Raw genomic sequence first — 24042 nt, 5'->3', positions numbered from 1 at the left:
ATGCACTGTGGAAAACAATACAGAACAGCTTTAAGATACACCTTTATTTTGAAATTCCCATGACCAGCCATTTCTGTCCAAGCTGACCTCTGACCTCTTCCCTGCAGAGCTACACAAATAGTCTCATCATAGGTCAGAGTATAAAAGTAACTATAAATGTAATAAATGAGCCATGCATGCTTGATAATACCAGTGATTATAATGCAGTATTATGATACTTGACCTTATACAGGTAAGTCATTAGAAAATGTATCAGCATGTGATATGATTATTGTTGGTGAGTGCTTATAACTATAATTATACAGCAGATTATAAGGCATTAAAGAGAAGTGATGTAATCACATGCTGCTATTTTAAAATCCTGTGCTTAGCTAACCGCTCCATCACACAAAGTACCTGCAGACATTCTGTAAATGTGCCAATCCTGTTACATCATCTGGACGACAGCAAGCTTTGGATAACCAACCCCCGTCTTTGATCCTACAAGACCTTAAGTACAAGTTAGAGGTACTTGTACTTTACTCAAGTACTTCCAGTTTATGCTACTTTATACTTCTACCCCACTACATTATAGTGGCAAATATTTTACTTTTTATTGCACTGCATCTGTTTGTTAATTTTAGTTTCTTTACAGATTTAGATCATTAATCCAAAATATAAGTCAACTAATAATGTATTATTAAAGGTTTAGCTACCAGCAGTATATAAAGTAATTCAATTATTTTAAAGTGAATAACCTAATAATGTAAACAATGTAAAATATATTATTCTGAAATGGGTCAATCTGCATAACAAGTAGCTATAATTTGTTACTATTATTTTTTTACTTTTACATAAGTACACTTTTGAATGCAGAGCTTTTACTTGTAACAAACATTGTAGTATTACAATACTACAATGTACTTTTACTTAAAGGGGACGTTTCATGAGAAGCTCTCCTCCTCAGTGCCCATGCACATACTTTTGGGTACTGTGAGAACCTACCAACCCACACACTGTGAAATACGACGACACACTCACTTCTTTGTTGGCTGCCTTGATCAAGAAACGTGTGACTCAACAAGCAATTCAAAAATACTACTTTTATCACGAGCCAATCAGAGCAGACTAAGCTTTTTTTGGGAGGGGGTCTTAAAGAGACAGGCAATTAAATAGAGCATTTCAGACAGAGGGTGAATACAGGTATATTCAGACAGACATGTTTTATTTTGAACATAAAAGCATGTAAACATGTTCTAGTAGGACCCTACAATAAGAGTATGAACCTGAAAATGATCATGATATGTCCCCTTTAAGTAAAATATCTGAGCACTTCTTCCACCACTGCACAGACGTAATGAGAGGAAATGCTGATAATCATAATAATAATAGCTCAGAATGCAGAATTAGCCATTAGCTCCAGCTGTCTGTCAGAGCCCTGGATTTGATATGGTGCAAAGTACTGGGAGGTGGTGGTTTTGTCCAGAACTTGTTGAGGATGTAATAATTAATATAACACCCAGAATGAGGGAGTACAGATGTTACTAATACCCTGAACAATGGCAGCATGCACAACATCAGAACAAAAACCATGAAAAAGGCCTTTTACTCCCCTAGAAGCAATGTCATTCCACTGATACTGAAGTACTTTGTTATTGTCCTAGTTGCTTGTAAACATCATACAAGATATCTCAGGTAAAGTCTTCTGATGTCAACACCACTGATGGGGACATTTCACATTTAAAAGATGTTTTAAGAAAAAGACATTTTCCTGAATGTACCCTTTCTTAAAGCTTTAATAAGAGGAGTTGAGTATGAGTAGTCCAATCCTGTTGCCAGGCAGAAAGAGCCATGACAGGTCATGCATTTCAGCTTCCTCCCGTCTCACATCACCGGGTATCTAACGAAGCAACGAGTCATAAAACGTCATGGATGAGTCGGTGCTCTGTTGAGCCAAATGGTTCCACAAGAACCAAAATATGTTTGCTGACGATGTGTATAAAATGAAAGGTTATAGGAAAATATGAGAAACACAAGTAGCTGCTTTATGAATCTTAATAATTTCATCAATAAGCCTTTTTTTCCACCTCCCTTAAAGTCCTCTACACACCTGCTCCTCTGTCTGTGCAGTCTAACTCTCACACGCAGCTCTTTTGCATTGGCAACGTGTTTGAGGCAGCCAGGCAGCGCTCCAACATTAACGTTTCCCTTGGCAGTTAGCCAGAGCCCAGATTAAGACGTACTCTCCATTAAATACCTTATCACATTAAATATAGACGATAATGCCCCGGGCCTGTCTCCTCCTCCAGCTGTTTCTAGCTGGGCAAGCATTGGAGGCCAAAAGGAGGAATTCAATCAATTTAGAAAAACAGGGGAAAGGTGGCCGGTTTAGAGGGAAGAGTGCGCCCTCATCTGGATTCACATTAACGTCAGGTGATGTAAGACAGATTGAGGAGAAAGCTGAGATAGAGGAATAGGAATTTAGACAGAAAGGGGGCATGACACGCAGACTGAGAGGGTTGTATAGGTGGTCTGTCCGTGTCTATCCGTCTGTTCATCTCTCTCTCTCATTCTCTCTGAGCCGATGATGTGCTCGTCAAATATTGAGAAATATTGCCTCAGAGGGAAAACTGTGATGACTTCGTTCCCCAAACAAGAGGAGATAGTGGGAGCAGACAAACAAAGGGATCATTTCTTCTCTTTGTTTGTTAAAACTTGCATGTGCACAGTTTGTCACGGCGTTGTGATTCGGTTACATATGTTATCCTGCATGTGAGACAATGATCCATTTATTGCCAGGGTTCTTCAAACATGCATGCATTTTACCTTGAATCGTGCATGCTAAGGTGCTTGCTTTATTTAGCTTGTTAATTCGCTTCAGAGCTTCATTGCTGGAGGTGTGTCTGTGTTGCTCTGCTGTGTGTGCCTGCTCTCTACACAAGACATGAGGTCATGCGTCATGATGATGATGATGATGATGATGTTTAAAAAGAGGGGAGGGGAATCAAACATTTTCCACATTGAGAGAATCACACATTATATTAATTTCTGGGCTGAAAAGTGCTATCTTAAAACACAGTCCATTCCAGAATGTTCAGCGTTGAAAATGTACACAATACGATATGGCCAGACAATGGAGCCTTCCACTTTTATTTCCTCTCATTTTACTGTATTAATTGGTTTCAATATACAGTAGAATGATCCCGTAATGTCCAAAAGCAACTGTATTGAACCTGTTGTAAAGATGTAAAGTGTGGATAAGCACTAGGCCTCCAGTCACAGTGAGCTTTTGGTCCTTTGAAGTTACCATAAAAAAATTGGCAAATAGGAATGAAAACAGTGTTTTATATGAAATGTGAATTAAGAGTTAATTCAAACCACGCTGGCAGAGAGGAGACACAACCAAGCAGATACATGAAAGAAGCTCTTCTCACTCGGTGCTCAGTGCTGAACCATTATGTTGCTGTAAAACAGCACCTGAAAATCTTGATTATCCACATTCCAATCCAGTGCCTTTACTGAAATATAGAAAGTCTGTAACAGGTGAGTAAATGACACGTTGAATGTATTTATAAAAGCAGGCACCGTCACATACCTTGTGTTTTATGAAACTTTCAAAAGTTTGTGCCAAAAGGAGCCCAAAAGCAATCAGATTGTGGTTATTATGGCGGTAAACACTAGCAGACGTGCCACTAGTAGGGATGAGCAATATGCTGTGGTCATTTCTCCATCAGGGCTCTCGGTAGTCTGGTAAGAGGCATGCATTATGTTTGTATTGAGAACAGAGCTTGCCTTCGCGTTATTCTACTCACGACTCACGATTGAATACAAATTTTCCCAGATACCCACATTCAGACAAACCCGTAGAATAATAATCTTGATTGGGAGATAATCCTAGTTTTACTGAATTAATGGTTGTCTTTGGGATCGAAGTAGCTCCCTTATTAAAGGGGGGACATAACATGCTCATTTTCCAGTTCATGCATTTTATATTGTTTCTATTTGAGGTTTCTACTAGAACATGTTTACATTCTTTAATATTCAAAAAGCACATCATTTTTGTTCTCATTCTGTCCGTCTGAATATAGCTGAATTCACCCTCTGTCTCTTTAAGACCCCCTCCTGAAAAAGCACTGCTCTGGTTGGCCTCCAAAAAAAACAGGAATGGTGCACCTTTGCAGAGGTAGTTCTCAAGCTGTGGGTGGAGATACTCAGATGGGAGGGGGTTTCATGATATGTCCACTTTAAGAGAGTATTCCACTGATTTATAGATGGACGTTTCTTTATTTATTTACATTTGAATTTGACTGGGACCACCAATAATAGAGATGGGCGAATCTGCTCTAACGTCATCTGAATCTGCTGGTATTTATAAATCATCCATCCGCCACCCACCCAAGTTCATTATTTTCTTTAAGTTAGAGACCCACACCCGCATGGACATTTCCCTCCCCCTCTAACAATCCCTGTAGACTGTGTTGTGTATGAATGTATGAGTGTTCTTTAACAATTTGCTGTAATGATTAGAGAGGCTGCTTTCAGTCATTATCAAAGTTTCCACGTTCACAGCCAAGTCGCTGCAGCGGATATAGTGGGACATTTATGCAGCCAAACTAAAAACTGTAGTTATAAACTTGACAGACGAAATGGAAACAAATGTTTACTTTCTCAAATAATCGCTGAAGTTTAGCTGCTGTAAATGCATCCAGCGTCTCTCTTAATGGGGTCGCACTGATGGAAAATGAAGCTGTCTGCTGCAGAGCACCAGTTCTGTTCTGCTCCCTGCTATGTTCACATATTAGAGAATGTAATAAATATGTTCCTCATCAATGAATTATCATTTCACCCATCCGCTATTAATCACAATGTTGGTTTTTTTTATGACCCAACCCGCCCAATCTGTTTGCGGATATAAATACGTACGATAAAGATACATTTCGATATTTGAAGTCACATTCTTTATACAGAGATACAGTTAATTTTCATCTCCAGTCCATGAAGCCTCTACTGTAAGTAAGCACACCAAGCTCTTTACAAATACTGGCACATGTACTGGGAGTGGCCTAGTCCCAAGTACCCTTACTGTTGTTCTAACTCTAACCTATTGATAGACCAGTCTTTACTGCCATGAAACAGTAAACAATTTACACATGACGTAGTGACAACCATCTACGATGACAACAATCTGATGGCTTTTCGGCAGCTGATTCTCTGACACAGTATGTGATTGGTTCCTCCTCTTATAAAACCCTCCCCCCCCACCCCTCGGCAGCTCCCGTCCTCTCTCCCAGCGGCTCAATGGACGACAGCAGTCCCACCTCCTCCGCCTCCGACCCCCACAGCCCCGAGAGAGTGGGGCCGGGGGGCGAGGCTAGCAAGGAACAACAGAGACGGCGGAAGAAGAAGAGGAAGGGCCGTGACCACGTCTACGACTTCCTGGCAAGCCAGGAGAATAACGTCGGCCAATCAGACAAGCATGGGATGCAGGATAAGGGCGGAGCGGAGGAGGACGAGGAGGAGGACGAGGAGGAGAACTTCGAGTGGGAGATCAGAGAGAGTGGAGGAGGGGGTAGGGTGAAAGGCAGGAAGACTAAGAGTCGGGCAAGACTTCCAGAGGAGTGGGGAGTGCCCCAGCAGCCCAGCTCTCCTGCACCGGCTACAGTCGCTCCCACCGGGGCTACAACTGCCAACTCTGGTCCTTTTGACTCCAAAGCTCCAGATTCAAAGCCCGGCCCTGTTTTGCCCTCTGACCCTGCACAAATACCCACCAGTTTCACCAACCGTTCCCATGCTAGCCTTGTAACAGATGCATCTCCACGCTCTTATGAGCCGATGTGTGTAGACGATTTCCCCTTGTCTGATAAAGGTGGTCCGAAAGCAAATCAAGAGAAGGTTTCAGTGAGCAAACCTGAACATAACAGCACAACGGCTTGTGTTGCCATCAAGAGTAGTCCAGCTGGGGATGTTAGTGGTAGTCTAGCATTGATGACCGGGGAAAATCTGAGCCCCGTCTCCCAGACCTTCTCCTTCCTGGATTCAGTCCTCCAGACCTCTCCTGACTCGCAGACCACCACCCCCATTACCAACACCCCTTCCCTTGCTACGGCTGCCCTGACTAAGTCCACCCCAACAGAAATCGGCATCCCTGCTTCACAAGCCACTTCTGTTTACAACCCCTTCAAGATCACTCCAGACCTCCCTCCTACTTCTGCTTTGTCCACCAAGCCATCACCGTTAGCTTCTGTAGGAACACGCCCTCCAACAACTGCGGTGGGATCAGCCCTCAACGTCGATGCCAAGCCATTTGTCCCCATGGCCACACTCTTGTCCTCCACAGCCACACCCAGTTTGACTGCAGCTACCGCCTCCGCTACCACTTCAGCCATGCCCCTTATCCCCTCAGCTTCTCCCTGTAAGAAGGAAGCCACCCCCACAGCACCGTCAGACACTCCCCCCAAAAGTGTAGCCACGCCCTTTAGCTCAGCAACAGTCACTTCCCCACCACCCGACACCCCCGCAGCCCCTCCTTCTCTCCCTGCACACTCAGAGCACCAGGAGTCCTCGCCGCCACAGCTCCCCCCACTGGAAGGTTGGTGAACTACAGGGAAGATTATGAATAACATGGGGTACATTTGAATAAAATCATTGTAGGCTAGGCTAGCAGGAAGTAGCTACTTTTTGTCTTCCTCTATGCATGGCTCTTTGTCTGTGGATTGAGCGCCAGGCCTGCTTGGTGCTTGATCCTTTCCTTTATGTATTTGTAATAACCAGGGCCCGAGACATAAATGCAGAGCAGCTTCATTTTTAATCTGATCCAAACACAAATCTGCTCTTTATCACCATTAACAATTGTTTTACCAAAGAAAACATTTGTGTCCAGATAAATCACTCTTCCCATCTATTGGCAAGAGTATGGGACACAAATGTAGTGTGCATTAAACTGATAAGTTGTCTGATTTGACTTCCCTCTGCCTGCCTCTGTGTTCCTGTTACCATGATCATAACAATGTTATCACTTGACCTGCTGCTTCTGATAGCTCTACTGTCTTTGCTTGCTCCACTGTCTCCTGTTTCATATGACTGTCAGCTGCCCGTGTAACCTCCCACCATCTCCTCTCTGTCTATAGAAACACACACACATGACCTGGGTCCTTGCATGGCGAAGCTAGTTTGCTAGCGCCTTTTAGCTCCCTAGAGTCAATAGTGTTATAGTTGTTATAGGTTGTGGTAGTAGAGAAGGTAAAAGTAGACATGACCGTGAGCATGGTTTAGGTTGGTGAGGCACAACCTGCAGTTGTCCAATTTTCTTGATGCCTCTTGGGTTTATTGTGTCTATATTTTGTGTTTATATTGCAACTGTTTATAATGTATGTGACGACATTTAGAGACTCAACGTTAAGTTGTCTGTAGAAGCACAAATGCTATTTGTAACATTCAGAATAAGCAGCGCGTCTGACACATGCTACCCACTTAAAAGCAGATTAGAATCAGATAATATATCCAAAACACTCCAGTCAGCTGTCATGTGAATTTGTACGCTCCCCTTGCTAGATATCTTCCAATATACAACCACCTGTCAGTGACTATAGCTCCATGCTTAAGACAGATGATGACAACTGAACCACCTCCATAAAAACAGTAAAAACTACACAATGAAGGTCACAAGATGTTGCTGAAAGCTATGGAAGACATCCAGTTAGGGAACTTACAATATTTCTGTCACACTGTTACTGTATTGTCAAGGTTAAGAATAAAGCCTCAAGCTCAGGGTTAAAGAATCTCAATGTTAACCGTTTGTGATCTTGATTCTGCAATGCAAAGATCCAGAGCAGTTTCTAGGTTTTTGCATTTGATCCTGTTCCAAACTTAGTCCTGGTTAGAATCTGTTATCTGAAAGGAAAAATAAAATCACCTTCAAATATCAGGGTTTCCCCCAGTAGTGAACTGCAGACTGTTGACAAGTCGAACCAAGTTATGTGTGTGAGATAACTGTGACAGATATGGCTGAGCGCCCCCCATGGGTGGACCAGCTATGTAGTAACCAGCAGTGTAACGTCTGCCCCTTTGGCCTGTCGTACGCTGGGGTAAAGCCTGAGATGACCTCAGTGTGATGCTTCCTCCTCCTGATGATGCCGGGTTTCTATCTCTGGCGACATCCTCGCAGTCTGCTGAACGAAGCGTTTACTTTCACAGTGTGATTCTATCCTCAGACTTTTCTCACTACTACAACCTGACCCAATACTCAACACCGCGTGTGAAATGTGTTAACTTGATCTATTAATCAAATGTGACTCTGTAGCTCTGACTTCTAAATTAGGACGCCGTAGTCCTTTATTCAGACATAGTGGCATCTCTAACGCGTCCTGCAGTCTTTAAAATGTCCCGTAGTCTCTGAAACGTCCTGTAACTTTCAGACATTCTAACTGGAGTTTTGAAGCACATTAATGATTTACATTTTCTATTAGACGTTCTTAGGCATTGTTTGAGCTGATGTTGGATGTTAAGGTGTCTTTTAATGCATTGAAGCTGATTCAGAACTGGCTGACCATTGTCTTCTTCTCTCTCCCCCCCTTCCTTTTTTTCTGTTTCATAACGACACCAATCATGCGGCTTTGATCAACAGGTAAGACTTGTTTCTCTTTTTACGGTTTGCTTTGTTGGATTCTCATATGGAACTTTGTTGGACACCCCTGACCCTACAGTGGTATAACAACACTGCGATTGTGTGGTGAATAGTTATGAATTTCATTCATTTATACCTTACTGTGTGGTTTAAGCAAATATGGCAGTGATGGATTTGCATCGTAGTAGTATTATAAAATAAATTGATTAAAAACCAAGCACAGGCGAGGCTTTTGTTTTAAAAGAAGCAAGAGAGAGTTGTTGGCACTGTCTAATGTTGCTGTGATGTTGAAAAGCATCCGAATTGTCATCAGCATAATACAACATTATTCATCACATTATGTTCTTCTGGTAAAAACAAGTCTGCTTGCATCAGAAAATGATGTAGACTTAACAGGCAGTATACTGGGGTAGAGGCACCTGAGGGTTCTTGGAATGGTGGGGCAGCATTGGGGATACGCTCTAGTGCAGTGGTTCCCCTCAGGGGGGCGCCAGAGATCACAGAGGCTGCACCATAATTTGCCTGCTCTGAGGTTGTCAAAATTAGGTTTGCTCTTGTATAACGAAAATCATAATGACACACTTACTGAATAATGTATCCAAAAGTCAGTATGTTAAACTATTTAAAATATATATTTAGTTCTCACAAAAAAAAAGAGTAGTCGTCTACTTCAGAGGCCACATTCTTTTTAAACACAGTTGGTCTCCTCAGTTGCTATAACGATCAGGCTAACCTAATATTTGAAGTATCATACAAATTGTAAAGTTAGATTCCAGTGGTGGCTGCGTAGGTTTCCTTTCTGACCCGTGTGATCAAAATATTACCAATAACTCTGACGAGTTATATTCATTAAAGAAAGTTGATTTCATTACAAAAAAGACTTAACTCATTCAATATGTTAAACCATTCTTAAACACAGTATTCCTGCAGATAAAGATCAGGCTACACTAATATTATACATATTAGATACAAGTGGGGGCGCAGGGCTTCAAGGTAAAAAGGTTGGTAACCTATCTCTACAGGATTAGATGTCAGCATGTAGCTGCAGAAAGATCAGTTATGTTGAACATTCTGCGTCACATTCACACATGGATTGCAAGGCTTTTGCAGCAAATAAAACTACACAAATAAGACAAAAACGTGCAAATCTCAAAGCACCCGCAAAGGGTCTGCGCCGAAAAGGATGTATGTGATCTAACCTGTCTGTTTGGGTCTATTGGTGAGGTCCGCTTGTCTTTTACAAGACATTTGCATTGCATCACTATCACCTTCCATCCAGTGAAAGCTGCAATTGAATAAAGTTCTGAATGAATTGTATCATTGCCATTATGTTACTGAGCTGTTTTTAACATGCCCTCCACCAGATGCCATTACTTGGACAATAATTCTGTTATACTTCACACCACATTGATTAGTGTTAGACTACTGTCAGTTCAGGCAAATGAGCACTACTCTACGATCCAATGGGAAATGCACTTTTAACTGCCGCCAAAGCTGCTTCTGTCTCGTCTGTCTCAATAAACAGACATGACAGTAAATCTTTAGAGGAACTCTGTAGCTCCTAATTCACCGCGCAGCTTTAAGTCCGTGTGTCTTTGTGTTTGTTGAAAGGCTGTTTCTCTCGCAGAGGTCAGCACCACTCAGGCTGTCCACTTTGTGTATTCAGTCAGCACTAAGTCGTCTCAGGGTGAATCAGTTGCTCTGTAGCTGGTCCTCCCTCAGTGCTGGACTTGCCTGAGATCTGGTGCTTCTGCAGCACAGTCACACAAACCTCATGGGGTTTGAAAAATGAACACGGTATGTTTTTCTTTTTCAAACGGAGGCTCCGGTCCAGTACAAATCAAGCCTTTAATATTTATTAGCCCATAAAGTGGTAATCGTCTAAGTTTGTGGTTCATTTTGTAATAATCATAAACTTTTAAACTTGTTGCTTTTAAGCATTTCTGCACTGCACTTCTCAAAAATAAAAATAAAAAATCCAAATTCGGTGAAATTATGCTGTCAATGTTAATATCTATGCTATTAATTAATCATTACATTTTTCTATGAACGTTTGAATCTGTAGCAGGTGTGTGGCACCACCTTTAGAAACACCTTTTCCTCACTTTTTTATTAGACATTTCATGATTTCTAAATTCTTTATTCAGGGTATGCAGCCATAACCCTAGATCTTTTTATTAGTATCTTAACACAGAAGGTTTGCACATGGTTGATGTTGTAACACTTGGTAAAAGTTGTGAAACAGTTTTAAGACGTGGCGTTGTGAAACGGTCAGGGTTAACGTTGAAACACATGGTTAACCTGAAACATTCACTGGTTAAGGCAACAAAACTACTTGGTTAGGGTTCGAAAAAAGATCAGGGTTTAGCTTCAAATAAGTACATCTGTTACATAACTTGAGCGAAGTCAAGTGACTCAGTGACGTAGAGCCAAGTGACATAATGTCCTCAACTTTTGGCTTGTTTAGTTGAAACGTTGGAGGTTAACATGGTAACACATGGTTAACGTTGTGTAACACATGGTTAACATGGTAACTCATGGTTAACGTTGTGTAACACGTGGTTAACATGGTAACACATGGTTAACGTTGTGTAACACGTGGTTAACATGGTAACACATGGTTAACGTTGTGTAACACGTGGTTAACATGGTAACACATGGTTAACGTTGTGTAACACGTGGTTAACATGGTAACACGTGGTTAACATGGTAACACATGGTTAACGTTGTGTAACACGTGGTTAACATGGTAACACATGGTTAACGTTGTGTAACACGTGGTTAACATGGTAACACATGGTTAACGTTGTGTAACACGTGGTTAACATGGTAACACATGGTTAACGATGTGTAACACGTGGTTAACATGGTAACACATGGTTAACGTTGTGTAACACGTGGTTAACATGGTAACACATGGTTAACGATGTGTAACACGTGGTTAACATGGTAACACATGGTTAACGTTGTGTAACACGTGGTTAACATGGTAACACATGGTTAACGATGTGTAACACGTGGTTAACATGGTAACACATGGTTAACGTTGTGTAACACGTGGTTAACATGGTAACACATGGTTAACGTTGTGTAACACGTGGTTAACATGGTAACACATGGTTAACGTTGTGTAACAGAGGTGGTTAACCTCGTAACACATGGTTAACATGAAACGGTGGTGGTTAACGTTGTAACAAGTGATAACGTTGTGAATCAGTGGATGGAATCTAATAGAGTTATTGATATCTGACTGCTTCCTCGGTTTTTATGTTTCCTCGCTATTTCTTTCTTCTGTCTCTGTGTGTCTCTATTTATAAACCTGTGTTGTGCGTTCACATCTCCCTACCTCCTCTCACATACAATATTCATGTCTAGGACTATTTCACCCTTACATAAGGAAAGGACACCCTCGCTTTTTTTACAGAAAAAGGCCTGTCATCCCCTGTGTCTATATGTAGAAGCTTCTGTGTTTGTGTGTGTGTGTGTGTGTGTGTGTGTGTGTGTGCAGGCCCTGTCCCATTGTCCCTGTATTACGGTCATCATTCAGCCAAATAAACCGAGCGTGATAAACTGTGTAACTATGTGTGTGTGTGTGTGTGTGTGTGTGTGTGTGTGTGTGTGTGTGTGTGCGTGTGTGTGAGTGACAGGCAGAGAAAGCATTCTTGTAGGAGTAACCATATTGTTGCCAGTGAGGGAAATCTGGAATCCAAACACACACAGAGACAAGATGCATCGACCTGGTTCTGTCCTTGAGAGCCAAGCCAGTGAGGTTGAATCAAAGCGAATGCTGTAGATTGAGATGATCGTCTGGGGACAGACGGTGTCGTGGGTTAGGCTTGCCTAACACTGCAGATAGATCATCGTGTTGCTGTGTGTGTGTGTGTGTGTGTCGCTTGTTGAAGCGTCCGGGGGGTTTGAGTCTCAGCGCTGCTCGTTGGCTCCATCCGGTGGCTTGCTGGGAGAACTGCAGCTCTGACCACAGAGCCGTTTGACTGCCGGAGCTCATCAGAGATTAAAGTGATCCCCAAAGAGGAAATGGCTTCTGGTGGCAGAGACTAGTTATTGAGGAGTAGACGGACTGGCACCTTGATTTGGAATGTTCCCAAACCTGAAGCCAGTATTTGGCAAATCACCGGTAATGCTTTCCATGTAAAAATTTTTTTTTTTTTATATTTGAGTTTGCTCATGTGAGGAAAAGGTAACTGTGGTGAATTTCCTTTTAAATTGCTTTCATTCAGATTTGATCACTCATTACTGTTGAATAAGGCTGAAAGGATTATCTAACGTAGTGGATTACAAATCTTCTGATCGACTGTTTAGTTTATTTATCAAGCACAAACGTTCAAGCTCCTGGAATGTGAGGATTTGCTACATATTCTTCCCGTCTTATGTTTTTGTAAATTGAATATAGTTTGGTTTTGGACCGTTTGTGAGATCAGAAGACGTCACCTTGGTCTGTGGGCCTTTTTCATAATTCTCTGTTATGTCATAGCCTAAGCTGCTAATCGAGAAAACAATCAAGAGTTATCATCAATCAATAAAAATTAGCATTAGTTGCAGCCCTGCTGTTTAATAACATTAGGTTTCGGGTTAGGGTCAGCATGTGATATTTTAGATATAGACCTAGACCAAAATATCAGCCAGGCGGAGATATTGCAGATATATTGGTATCAGTACTGTATATTTTGGGCGATTCCAGTACAGAAATGTCAAACTACGCTTGATCTAAGGGATCTGTGTAATGGTTTAATGGTATGTGTTTGTCGGTTTGAAATAATTTGTTGAATTTGGAAACTCACAGATATCAGTATGGGCCTCAGAAATCCAGCATTGCTCGGACTATATTAGACCTTTGAATAAATTTTTCCTTTAACATTGATTTCCATTAATTTCAGATCACCTTGAAAATGAGTCCTAATAACCGTATCAAAGCTTCTGTACCTCAGCACTGTGTTGTAACAGCCTCCCTATAAATACATCTGTAGAGGTAGAACTGTGGAAAGGTTTTTTGTTATTAATCTGTGGCCCAATGGAAATGAGTTTTCCATTGGGCCACAGGTTGAATAAATAATGACGGACTTTTCAATTTAGGTGGTTTGTTCCTTAAAGGTGCACGACATCTGGGGTGTGTATGATATCAGCGGTTCAGCTCGGCCTCTCATCACATTACGCTCTCTGTAGGTATTAGACCGCTCGTTCGTCACGAGGGCTCATTTCATTTCCCTGTGTGTGATTGATCTATAATGCAGCCCCCCCCCCCCCCCCCCCACATGATGCCAGTGCCTGGTGGGTTAATGAAATCTTCTTTCACAGTCTCTTTTCGAGGTGGAATTTTCTTCACGAGTGAGCGCAACACGAGCGTCTCATTTAGGACGCCTTAATGATTGGTTTGGAGGTTGACATCTGTGTCTCTCTTTTATGTCTTTCACCTTGTCTTCTTTAATGTGTATTTATAGGGATTTTTTTTACTGTTGGCAGAATGCCTGAAAGTTCTTCTTCCTTCTTCCTGCTCTCCTGCCAAATCTGACTCATTGGCACGTAACGTGTGTCGCGATGTAGAAGCCTGAAGAAGCTGCCAATCTTATGCAGGTTTTATAATTCACCTTGTCTTGATTTTAGGTCAGCACACTTTTTCTCTGATCCTAACTTACTTCTCTAGATTCTGTGTTTGAGACAGACAGGCGAGTTTAAATTTACGGGAGGAAGAAGTGGGTCCTCCTTTTCTCCCTCCTTGTGCTCCGATCTCCATCTTTATCTCCGCTCCTCCGTCTGCTTCGCTCTCCTCCTCTCTGTATTCATTTCATTTAATCTCCCTTTCCCCCCCCACTTCCCTACTTCCACCTTCCGCTTTCCTCCTGCATCATATCTCATCTTTATCTATTCCGGATTCCTCTGTCTTCCTTAGTCTTCCTCAGTCTCTCTGCCCCCCCCCCCCCCCCCCCTCGTTCTCCTCTCCCTCCATCCTCCTGTCTCTTTGCCCTTTCTGTCTCCTCCATCTGCATCACGTCTTCCCCTCTCCTGCCCAGACTCCCTGTGTCGCTGCGGCACCGTTATAATCGCTGCATTGGAGATTGAGGGTGGGGGGGGTGGGTGTCGTCAGGGAGATGTGGAGAGGTGGTTACCGTGGAAACAAAGAGACTCTGCAAGCAAGGGATGGAGGGATAGAGAAGGGGTGGACTGGGTGTGACAGTCAGTGAGGTCGAAGAGTAAAAATAGAAACACTCTGACAAGATCCCCCACCCTCCTCCTCCTCCTCCTCTTCCTCCTCCACCGCCCCCCACATCCCCCCACCCCTCCCTGTCTCTTCCCGGCGCCATGGGCAACCAGCTGTAGCATCCTCTCTCTCTCTGTTCCCTTCATCTCCAGCTGATGCTCAACAGTCTGTGGCCTTCAGAAGGACTCACAGTGACCTCTGTGATTCTTGCATTGGACCTGTCCACCGTCTTTTCTAAATATATTTCTTGTTATTTTGCTCCCCTGCCTTTGAACGTCATTTGTCGTCCTCTATTTGTATCCCACAGAGCTCCTCCGTGGTCCAGCTTGTTAGCTGCCAGGTTGGCAAAGTTTTAGTTGTAGAGGTTTTACAGTTTCACCTGGGGAAGCCATATTTATAAACCTCACATTTATAATCGTTAAAGTTTTCATATAAGATTTTTACCAGCGGCCATTTCATAGGCAAAATACAGCCATCTGACATTAGCATACTAATGAGAAGAAGTGCTGTGTCTGACAAAGGAGAGGAAACAGCTGGAGCAAGGGAATCAGGTATCTAGGCTACCAATGCTATTTGTGTCTTTGGGAAATAATTTCTTAAACTGTCAAATATAAAGTACCGTAAAAAATACAAACAGTTTAAAACAATAACAGTCAAATCGTATTGTCACATACATACAGGGACATACGGGCCTTTAACCCGTCCTAAGCATGTAGGAGCAGGAGGCTGCAGTAAAGCGCCTGGGGAGCAACTTGGGGTTCAGTTTTCAAGGACACTTTGACATGTGGACAGGAGGAGGGGGGTGATCGCGGGTTTAAGGGACGGCCACAGCCAACCCACCTACTACTGTAAGCCATTATGATCTATTCACACGGTTGATCGCCAATAAGAATACAATAGGAAGTCATCGACCTCTAGTGGCTGTAGTGTTTGTGACGGGAGCGTCGTCTGATAACATTCGAAGCGGGTGGTGTACGAGGGATTGAGTCAAAATACACAAAATACACAATATTGTTTATAGTAATGAAGGAACAAGTCATTGATGTACAACAATGGCACTCTATGGCACAGAGGAATAAGACATATATAGGTTTTGATACACAATACATTCATTGTTGGTTTGGGTCTTTTGGGGAATTGTTGACAATAGAAAAACATAAACCTAAACATGATGGTAAGTTGAGTTGGGTTAAACTATAAAGTCAAGACATGAGGAAGACGTAAAGGCATTATTATTTGCACCTTACAACATACTGACCAGTAGAGAAGGGGATTCTACTGCATGAATGGTTTGAGTCATTTCAGTTATCAATGTCAGTTATTGTTCTGGTACTCTGACCACCGTTAGAAACCACTGTCAAGTCCACTTTGGACTTGGAGTTTTAACCCACAGCTAACTCACTGAATCCAAAACAAGAGTATCAGCCAAAGGTCACTGACACACAGGCTTCCAGACATGACGGTCCTACAGAGAGCTAATGAACACACTGTTGGCTTCATCAGCTCGGATCTGATTAAATCGTTATCACATGAAAGTGATGAGGAGAGAATTGGACACGGGGGGTCGTCTCTGAAATGCCAGAACCTCAACTGTCAAATCCATAAATTCCTCTGCTTTAACCCGTCTGAACATTAGCACAAGCCTGACCCTTTACCGGAAGGATTTTCTTGCATAATGCGCCCCCCCCCCCCCCCCCCCCCCCCATTCTAAGTCTATTGAGACCGAACAACGCTCTAATGTCTTCCTCTCCCTCTGCGGTTACAGTAGACAAATTGTTTATGGGGGTATTATGTAATGATACTCATTCATTTGCAGTCACGCTTGACAGGCTGCTCTCGTTATGCTGGCACAGGCCTTGGGTGTGTTGGGGGTGAAGTGGGGTTGTTGGGAGGCATTCAGTCATGCACAGCGAAGAAGCTTCAGTGTTCTTCACCAGGCGTTTGTTTGAGATAGTGTTTCAAAGGCAGGGTCGAGACCCTGACAGGGTTCACTGACAGTTGATTACTCTTACTGCTGTCTACTCATGTATTATTATTCTTTTTACCTCTGTTTGCCAGAGCACTGAACACTTTCTCTTCCATCGTCACTTTTAACATTGCAAAAAGGTCCAAGAGTCCAATCTTGGTTCAAGATTGGAACACAAAATGATTGTGGTAAATTTCCATTCTTGGTATATTCTTGAATATCCTCACGTGTGACTTGAAAAAGCTGAAACTGGAGAAAAAAAACCCAGGATTTATCATGTGAGAAAGAGCAGACTCAAACAATGTTGTTATTTATATCATTATTCATCTATTTTGACTATCCTTTAGTTTTGAAGGGGACCTTATGATTTATGATCTTATTTAAGATTGTTTGTTTTTCACTAAAATGAAGATGGCTCCTATCTGTGACGCATTCGAGAAATATTTGTTTGTAAAAGGTGAAGGGATACCTGTAGGTCGTAGTACCATTAGTACCATTATCTTGGCCAGGATAATCGTGATAGGACATTTCCACATTGTCCCATGCCTCGGTCAAGAGTTCTTTGCTGGCAATGCTGGGAATGCTTTTGATGGCGCAGGACTTGAAGAGCAGAATACTACCAGACTTAACATAGAGTTGCTAGTTATTCATTTATTGGTAATGTTTGTAGGCATAGAGTCGAATGATAGGGAAATTCCAGATCTGATCAGTTGAGGAACACTTTTTCATTCATCTTGTAATTAAATGAATTCCACACAATCAGGTTTTTTTAGTCTGTTTAATTCCAAATGTAGATCTAAAATACAGACCATATAGTATACACACATTTGATTCTGAATCTATTTTTGAGATAGAGACTGATAGATGAGGTGCAGTAGGGTTTACCCAGCCTCTATTTGACCACATATTGTGGGAGCATTTCCTGTAGAACATGACCGTGTTGTTTGGGGAAGGTTGCCCAATGCTTTAAGCAACTAGAAGAATTGTCGGTTCAAGTAGAAATTCCGTTGGGAGAGAACACTGAATCCCAGATGGTGGCACTCCTCAAAGCCGATTCATGCTCTCTGCATCGGACATGAGTGCTGCATGGAGGTCACGCTGCAAAGCAGCATCAGTTAATTAAATGCCTAGAATGTAGCTGTGAATAAGTAGATGTAATGGAACACTGATAGTTACACACAGTTTCTCAGTCAAGTCCACAAAGTCAGCGATCTGCATAATAATTTTAATCCTCCTTGCAAAGCTCCAGGACAAATCCTGAGAGGTGTGGAGAGGGACGCTGCATCGCTCATGAAGGCTCCGGCTCTTTTCAGGAAGGAGGACGCAGAAATCTACATCGCACTCAGCCCCCCCCCCACAGCTTCCCATAGGCATCTTCTATGTATTGAATGAGGTGGCTAATTCAATTAGTGGTGTGTTGTAGGGGCATCATTACCATAGGGGCACCATAGGAATGGCCTAATGCCTAGACCATTAAACAGCCATGCAGAGCCATCAAACCTAATGAATCGCAACAGATGACTCTTTCACCACAGATTAACAATCACATTAACCCGCATAGTAAACACAACCCGAGCCGGAACCACGGCAGCAGATTGGGGCCCGAGCCCGGGATCGGTCCATTTTTCTGCGGTAGAAGAGTTAAATGACGCCGAACGCCCTCTTTTGAAGAAACGTGCACAGACCTTGATGATGAAATCCTGGGTTCACAAAAACAGTTGATAGTGCTCCATCATTGTGATGCCCATTATGTCTGACTGGGGCTTAAGGCTTTGTAGAACCAGATACAGCCTGGTTCTGTTGAACTTGCTTACCCCCACACACCCCCTTTGATTCCTTTAGTCCTGAGAAAAACTGTAAAGTGAGCTAACTTTGTGCTACACGTGAACATTCAGCTTAATGCTAATAGTCCACAGCTGCTTCCATTGTTCAATCAGAGACAACAAAAACAATTAGCTGAAACTGAATATAATCATTATATCCAGGCTATACAGCCAGCTGAGAGTCATTCAAGTTGATTACCATCACCGCAGTTCAAAACTATTCAGTCGTAATATGAAGACGCACAATGAGCCTGTTTGTAGTTTTTCTAACTGTCTGTTAGCTGCTTTGAGTTGCTTTGAAAACCCACATATCAAACTGCTAATTATAAGACAGCTTTTGTAGCTGACACATATCGCTACTTGGCAATCAAGCTAACATGATTCACCTTCGTGAGTCATAGCTGTTTTGATCCGACTTGTTTTTATGCAAAGTTAAACCCTTTTTCATATCACGTCAGGAAGTGGGTTAGTACACACTGTAGTGCACTTGTTTTTTTTACTTATAAAGTATAGCACTGTAGCTCACATTTGAATTTGAAAGCATTGAACCCATTAGTTGGCATTATCTTTGTCAACGCCTTGCACTGCTAGCCTCTGCAGCTCCTCAGCAGGCTGATCTTCACCACATCCCAAGTATCCCCACGAAAGACGAACAAATCCCTGATGCTGGATACTTACCTCTGTTCCAGAGCTTACAGTCAGCAGTCAGTGTTAATCTGCACTGCGTCTGATCAAAAGAAATGCGGCTGTGGCGGCTTTTTACAACTGGATGCTTCCATCCACATGATGGGTATCGAATAAAGTAAAAAAAATGAAGTACCCTATTGGTATTAATACCACATTAATGGTATTGGTATGGTAGTTTTTATTTAACGATACCATCCCTCTCTGTAACTCCTATCATCTTAACCTAACTATGAAAACAAAATGCCAAACTTAAAACAACTTTAAAACGTTACAAAGTTACAAAAAAGACAGTCGAGCTACCAGCACAGCCTAGAATTTAGACTTTAAAGAAGACTTTACAAATGAAATATACCTGCATGTGATCCAATGAATCAATGTAATCAACTAAACCGGTTAAGAGAACTATAGTAAGCTGGTGATAATAGGAACTTTGCAAAGTGAAAATGTGAAACTCACAGAATAATTCCAGTGAAGGCACAAATGAATCAAGCGTGAATCAAGAAGAGAGCACAAGGTTCAGGGCGCACAGTTGTTTCATGCGCACACAGCATCATCTCATGACGTCAATGTGGTAAATTATAGCCTCGAAATATACATTTAGATTTGTTTTTTCTTTCTTTTACTTCTGTGGCTATTTCATAAAAAATTCCAGTCAGTCTAGTCAGGATGATTACAGTCTTCAGAGATGTCTCACTCGTCTCTCAGTCTGAATCAACATGTGAACAGTGGCTGTCAAATGGCGGCTGAGTAACTGTGACAACCATTGATCTGTTTATGTGCTTGTTTGCCAATTTACATGTGTGTGTGCGATCATGGTTCTTCATGTGTGTCACGTTTGTCGCTGGGGGCGAGATGCTGAAATTTTGCTCCAGCGAATGAGGGAATATTCCGGGCTGTCACGTGACCATGTGATGTCAGAGAGAGAGAAAGAAAACAGAGAGAGAGAGAGAGAGAGAGAGAGAGAGAGAGAGAGAGAGAGAGAGAGAGAGAGAGAGAGCGAGAGAGAGAGAGAGAGAGCAAGGTGCAATTTAGCCCCACAGCTGATCCGTGCAGTGCTCAGAGAGAAGCCGAGACGACCAGACACACACACACACACACACACACACACTCTCACGCTCACTCTTTTGCCTTGCTTGGAAACACACATACACAAATGCACTCCACACACATCATCACAGTTACACACAACTCCGAGGCATCACCTTGAGAAAAAAAAAAAAAAGGATGTATTGCTCCCTCTACTTTTCAAGCTCATAACACTTTGGATACTGAGGACATTTCTGCCTCCAGGACAAGAGAAACGAAGCAGGAGACAGCAGGTAAACTGAAGAAGAAGAACAGAGATTATCAAAGAAAGTCAAAGAAGGAGTAAATAAGAGAGGAAAGAAGAGACAAGAAGGAAAAGAGCGACACAACAAGACCTGACAACAGAGCGGGAGAATGTCCTTCCTGTCTGGCTCGCCCTGGCAGCAGCCTGGCATTATTAGTGGTAGCAGCGGGTACGGACAGCCTTCCAGTGGGCATCAGCAGCAGCACAAACCTCCCGCTGCCCTCACCGGTGCCAACACCCCTGGGGGCCTGGCCTCTTCTCCGCTGTCACCCTCAAGCCCGGCCTCTGATCGACGCAGTGACTGGCACCACCAAGGCCAGATTGCACCAGAGGGGCAGGTCGCCACCGCAACACAGGGGGCGTCCGGAATAATTTTAACAGACGAGGCAAAATCAGGGCGAGGTGGGACCGAGGGGACGTTGTCTGGGACGGTGGCCGAAGCACCAGGAACGCAGAGCTTCAAGATGCCAGCGCTGAAGATAGAGGATGAGGGGTCCAGAGGAGGGAGGCCAAGGGAGGACGGACATAGGGTGGGAGGGGCGGGGGGGTCATTAGGGAGTGCAGGACAAAGCCCCAGCAGCCCCCTGTCTTCCCATTCTTCACCTTCCTCTACATTACCTTCCCCTTCTATCTCACCCGGGAGATCCTTCCCGAATTCTGTGATAGACCGTAAACCCACATCAAACTCTAACTCTGGACAAAATGATCTGCAACAAAACTATTCAGGCAGCAAAGGTGGATTTTACATCCAGGGATCTCAAGGTCCGCTTCCTCCTTCAATGCAGGCCTCAGGGCAAGGGGAGAGAAACACATTGGACCCTTGCTTCACCGGAAGCACCAGATCAAGTCCTGGGAATAAAGAAGATGAGGAGAAATCTGCTACGTCCTCTACGTCTCGAGGCCTACTCGGAAGTCTGAAAGAAAATTCAGTTGCAGATCAAATTCATCAAACGCTCAAGCCATCTTTAGGAAAGCAAAGTGTTGATGTACGACCTGCTGGTACTACTCCTTCTGCTGCTGACCGAACAGGCCTACCTCCACCCTCAGCCAACATTGATGTTGGGGTGGGTGGTGATTTGGAGAGTAGGGTGGAAAGAGAAAACTTAAGCCATACTGAAAAGGGGAGGACAGGGTCATGTACTTCACCTAGCAGAGGCGTAACAGGTGGGGTTGCAATCCATGGCCAGTCACAGGATCTAAGCTGTGTTGAGGACAGGAGGATGAGATCATGTGCTGCCTTAAGTGGAGAGACAAAAACTAGCCACAGCAGTGAACTGCCACAGCGTACCGCAGTGAGACGGGCAATGTCTGACTGTTCACACCTGTCTGTTCCCACGGTGGTGGCCGGAACGTACCCCACCGGTATGGGAGGATCGCCAGCGATGATACCCAACACCCTATTGGGAACAGCATCCTCGCCCAGGGCGCCCTACCCACATGTGGCTGTCCGGCGCTCGCTCACAGTCACGGGCGGCACAGAGGCCGCAGCTGCAATGGCGACGATGATGTCATCGCCGTTAATGACGTCAGCTGTATTGCCATCATCCCCACCTCCAAGGAGGCATCATGGGAGCTGCGAAACCAATTTTTTACTTCCTGTTCCACTGCCTGCAGGAACGTCCATGAACAGCACCCAAGATAGCAAAGTGAACACAACAGGTAAGAGTTTCTCCTTGTGCGCTTATGCATCTGTTGGGATAGATATGAGAAGACATAGAGTAGATTTACCAGTTAAAAGTTTCCCTAACCTGGTCCCAGGCCATGCAAACATGAATGGCAGTAACCTTGTTTACGTTCTTCCATTTACCGTGATACAGAGCATTCATCATGAGCAGAGGGTTTGCAGCTGAAATGGCTGTTAGACGCTGCTACATATGTGCTGCTGAAAAAAAGGAAGGGTATTGACTTTTAAGCAAGCTTGCTTGATGGTGTCCTCACAATCAACAGTCTCCACCAGCATCAGGCACCAGTCGCAGTTCTTGTGGTCTCTATCAATGGTATCTCTGTAGTCAAGGTAGCCCCAATGTGTATTGTTGAGGTGCACATCAGCCACAGCCTGTAGGCTCTGTTGCTACGCCGTAACCCCCTTTTACTTGCAACTGTAAATCAAGCTTTAAATTCAAGCCGCTGGCTTACAACCTGATTGTAAGCTGTTCCAGTTTTTACGTCGCTCTGCCTTCATCTTCATAAGGGGCTGTGTAGCACGTGAATGTCATGATTATACAGCTAAGCTCATGAATGCCCGCAGTTCTTTCTTTGTCCTTCCTGCCGCTGCACTTCGCCTCAGCACATCCATGGCATTACAGCAGTTTGGCTAAGTATAGGTTGTTGACTGCACCTTCTTTTCCAATATTAGCTATGTCTGAAAAGTGGTGTAGTTTAGAATATCAATACGAGGCTGCCACAGCGCTGGTTGCCACTGTAGAAAGCACATGCATTATGCGTGCAACACTCTGTGGCATGGTGCTGTTAATGGCACTGACTATTTTTCACGTCCCACCACCAGTATCCTCCTGTGGATATACATTCTGTTTCTGTTTGGTGGACATGCATTGATTCTCTCCTCACTTTTACTATCTTTAAATTTCACCTAAGGACAAAAACAGAGTCTTGTTGCTAAAATAACATCTTTTTATAGTTCTATTGTTTTAAGGTTTTCTACTCACTACTCATGCAGTCTCTCTTATTATAATGGCGATTAAATCCTTAAAAAACAGGAAAACCCCTGGTCCAGATAACCTCAATGCAGAGCTCTTCAAGGCAGACCCGAATCTGGAAGCTACAATTCTTCAACCACTTTTTACGTCTGGGAGAATAAGAAAATACCTGATGACTGGTCAGAGGGGATCGTCATCAAAGTACCAAAGAAAGGTTCTCTAAGAAATTGTAGCAACTGCCGTGGAATTACACTTCTGTCAATACCAAGTAAGATCATGGCAAAGATCATTATTTATCGAACAACAGATGCTGTAGACCAACATCTCCGAAAAGAACAGGCAGGTTTCAGAAAGGGTAGAGGTTGCAACGATCACATATTGACGTTACGTAACATCAGCAGTGCACAGAGTGGCAGAGGGAACTGTATATAAACTTTGTAAAAGCATTTGACTCCATTCATCATGAAAGCCTTTGGCGTATATTGCGGCAGCATGGGATCTCTGAGGATATGGTTCTTGTGATCCAAATTATACGGCATTCGATGGACACTCTTTTCATCACTTGAAGATCTAGACTATGCAGATGGTCTTTCTCTTCTGTCACATACTCATCGGCACATGCAGGAGAAAACATCCCGCCTCAGTGATTTTGGTCAGAAGATTGGCCTGAAGATCAGCAAAAAAAAACCCAGAAGTGATGACTCTGAACATTCCAAATCCCTCACCAATTCAGGTTAATGGAGAAGATCTTCCCAAAACTGCT

At 43.2% G+C, this 24042-nt stretch overlaps 1 protein-coding gene across 3 annotated transcripts in view; it reads left to right on the top strand.

Annotated features, from left to right (window-relative positions):
- Positions 1-24042, top strand: part of LOC137866035 (microtubule-associated protein tau-like) — a 102405-nt gene that overhangs the window by 46609 nt on the left and 31754 nt on the right. For all 3 annotated transcript variants that reach the window (XM_068701672.1, XM_068701671.1, XM_068701670.1), the window contains exon 6: positions 5252-6568. In XM_068701672.1, coding sequence (XP_068557773.1) covers positions 5252-6568 — 1317 coding nt within the window. The remainder of the gene's footprint in view (positions 1-5251; positions 6569-24042) is intronic.

This window comes from Cebidichthys violaceus, unplaced genomic scaffold (genome assembly GCF_023349555.1).
Source record: "Cebidichthys violaceus isolate CVI_PGR_0920_01 unplaced genomic scaffold, fCebVio1.0.p SCAF_8, whole genome shotgun sequence".
Taxonomy (NCBI): domain Eukaryota; kingdom Metazoa; phylum Chordata; class Actinopteri; order Perciformes; family Stichaeidae; genus Cebidichthys; species Cebidichthys violaceus.
Note: the sequence above shows the minus strand (reverse complement) of the source record. Positions and strands in the feature narration are given on the sequence as shown.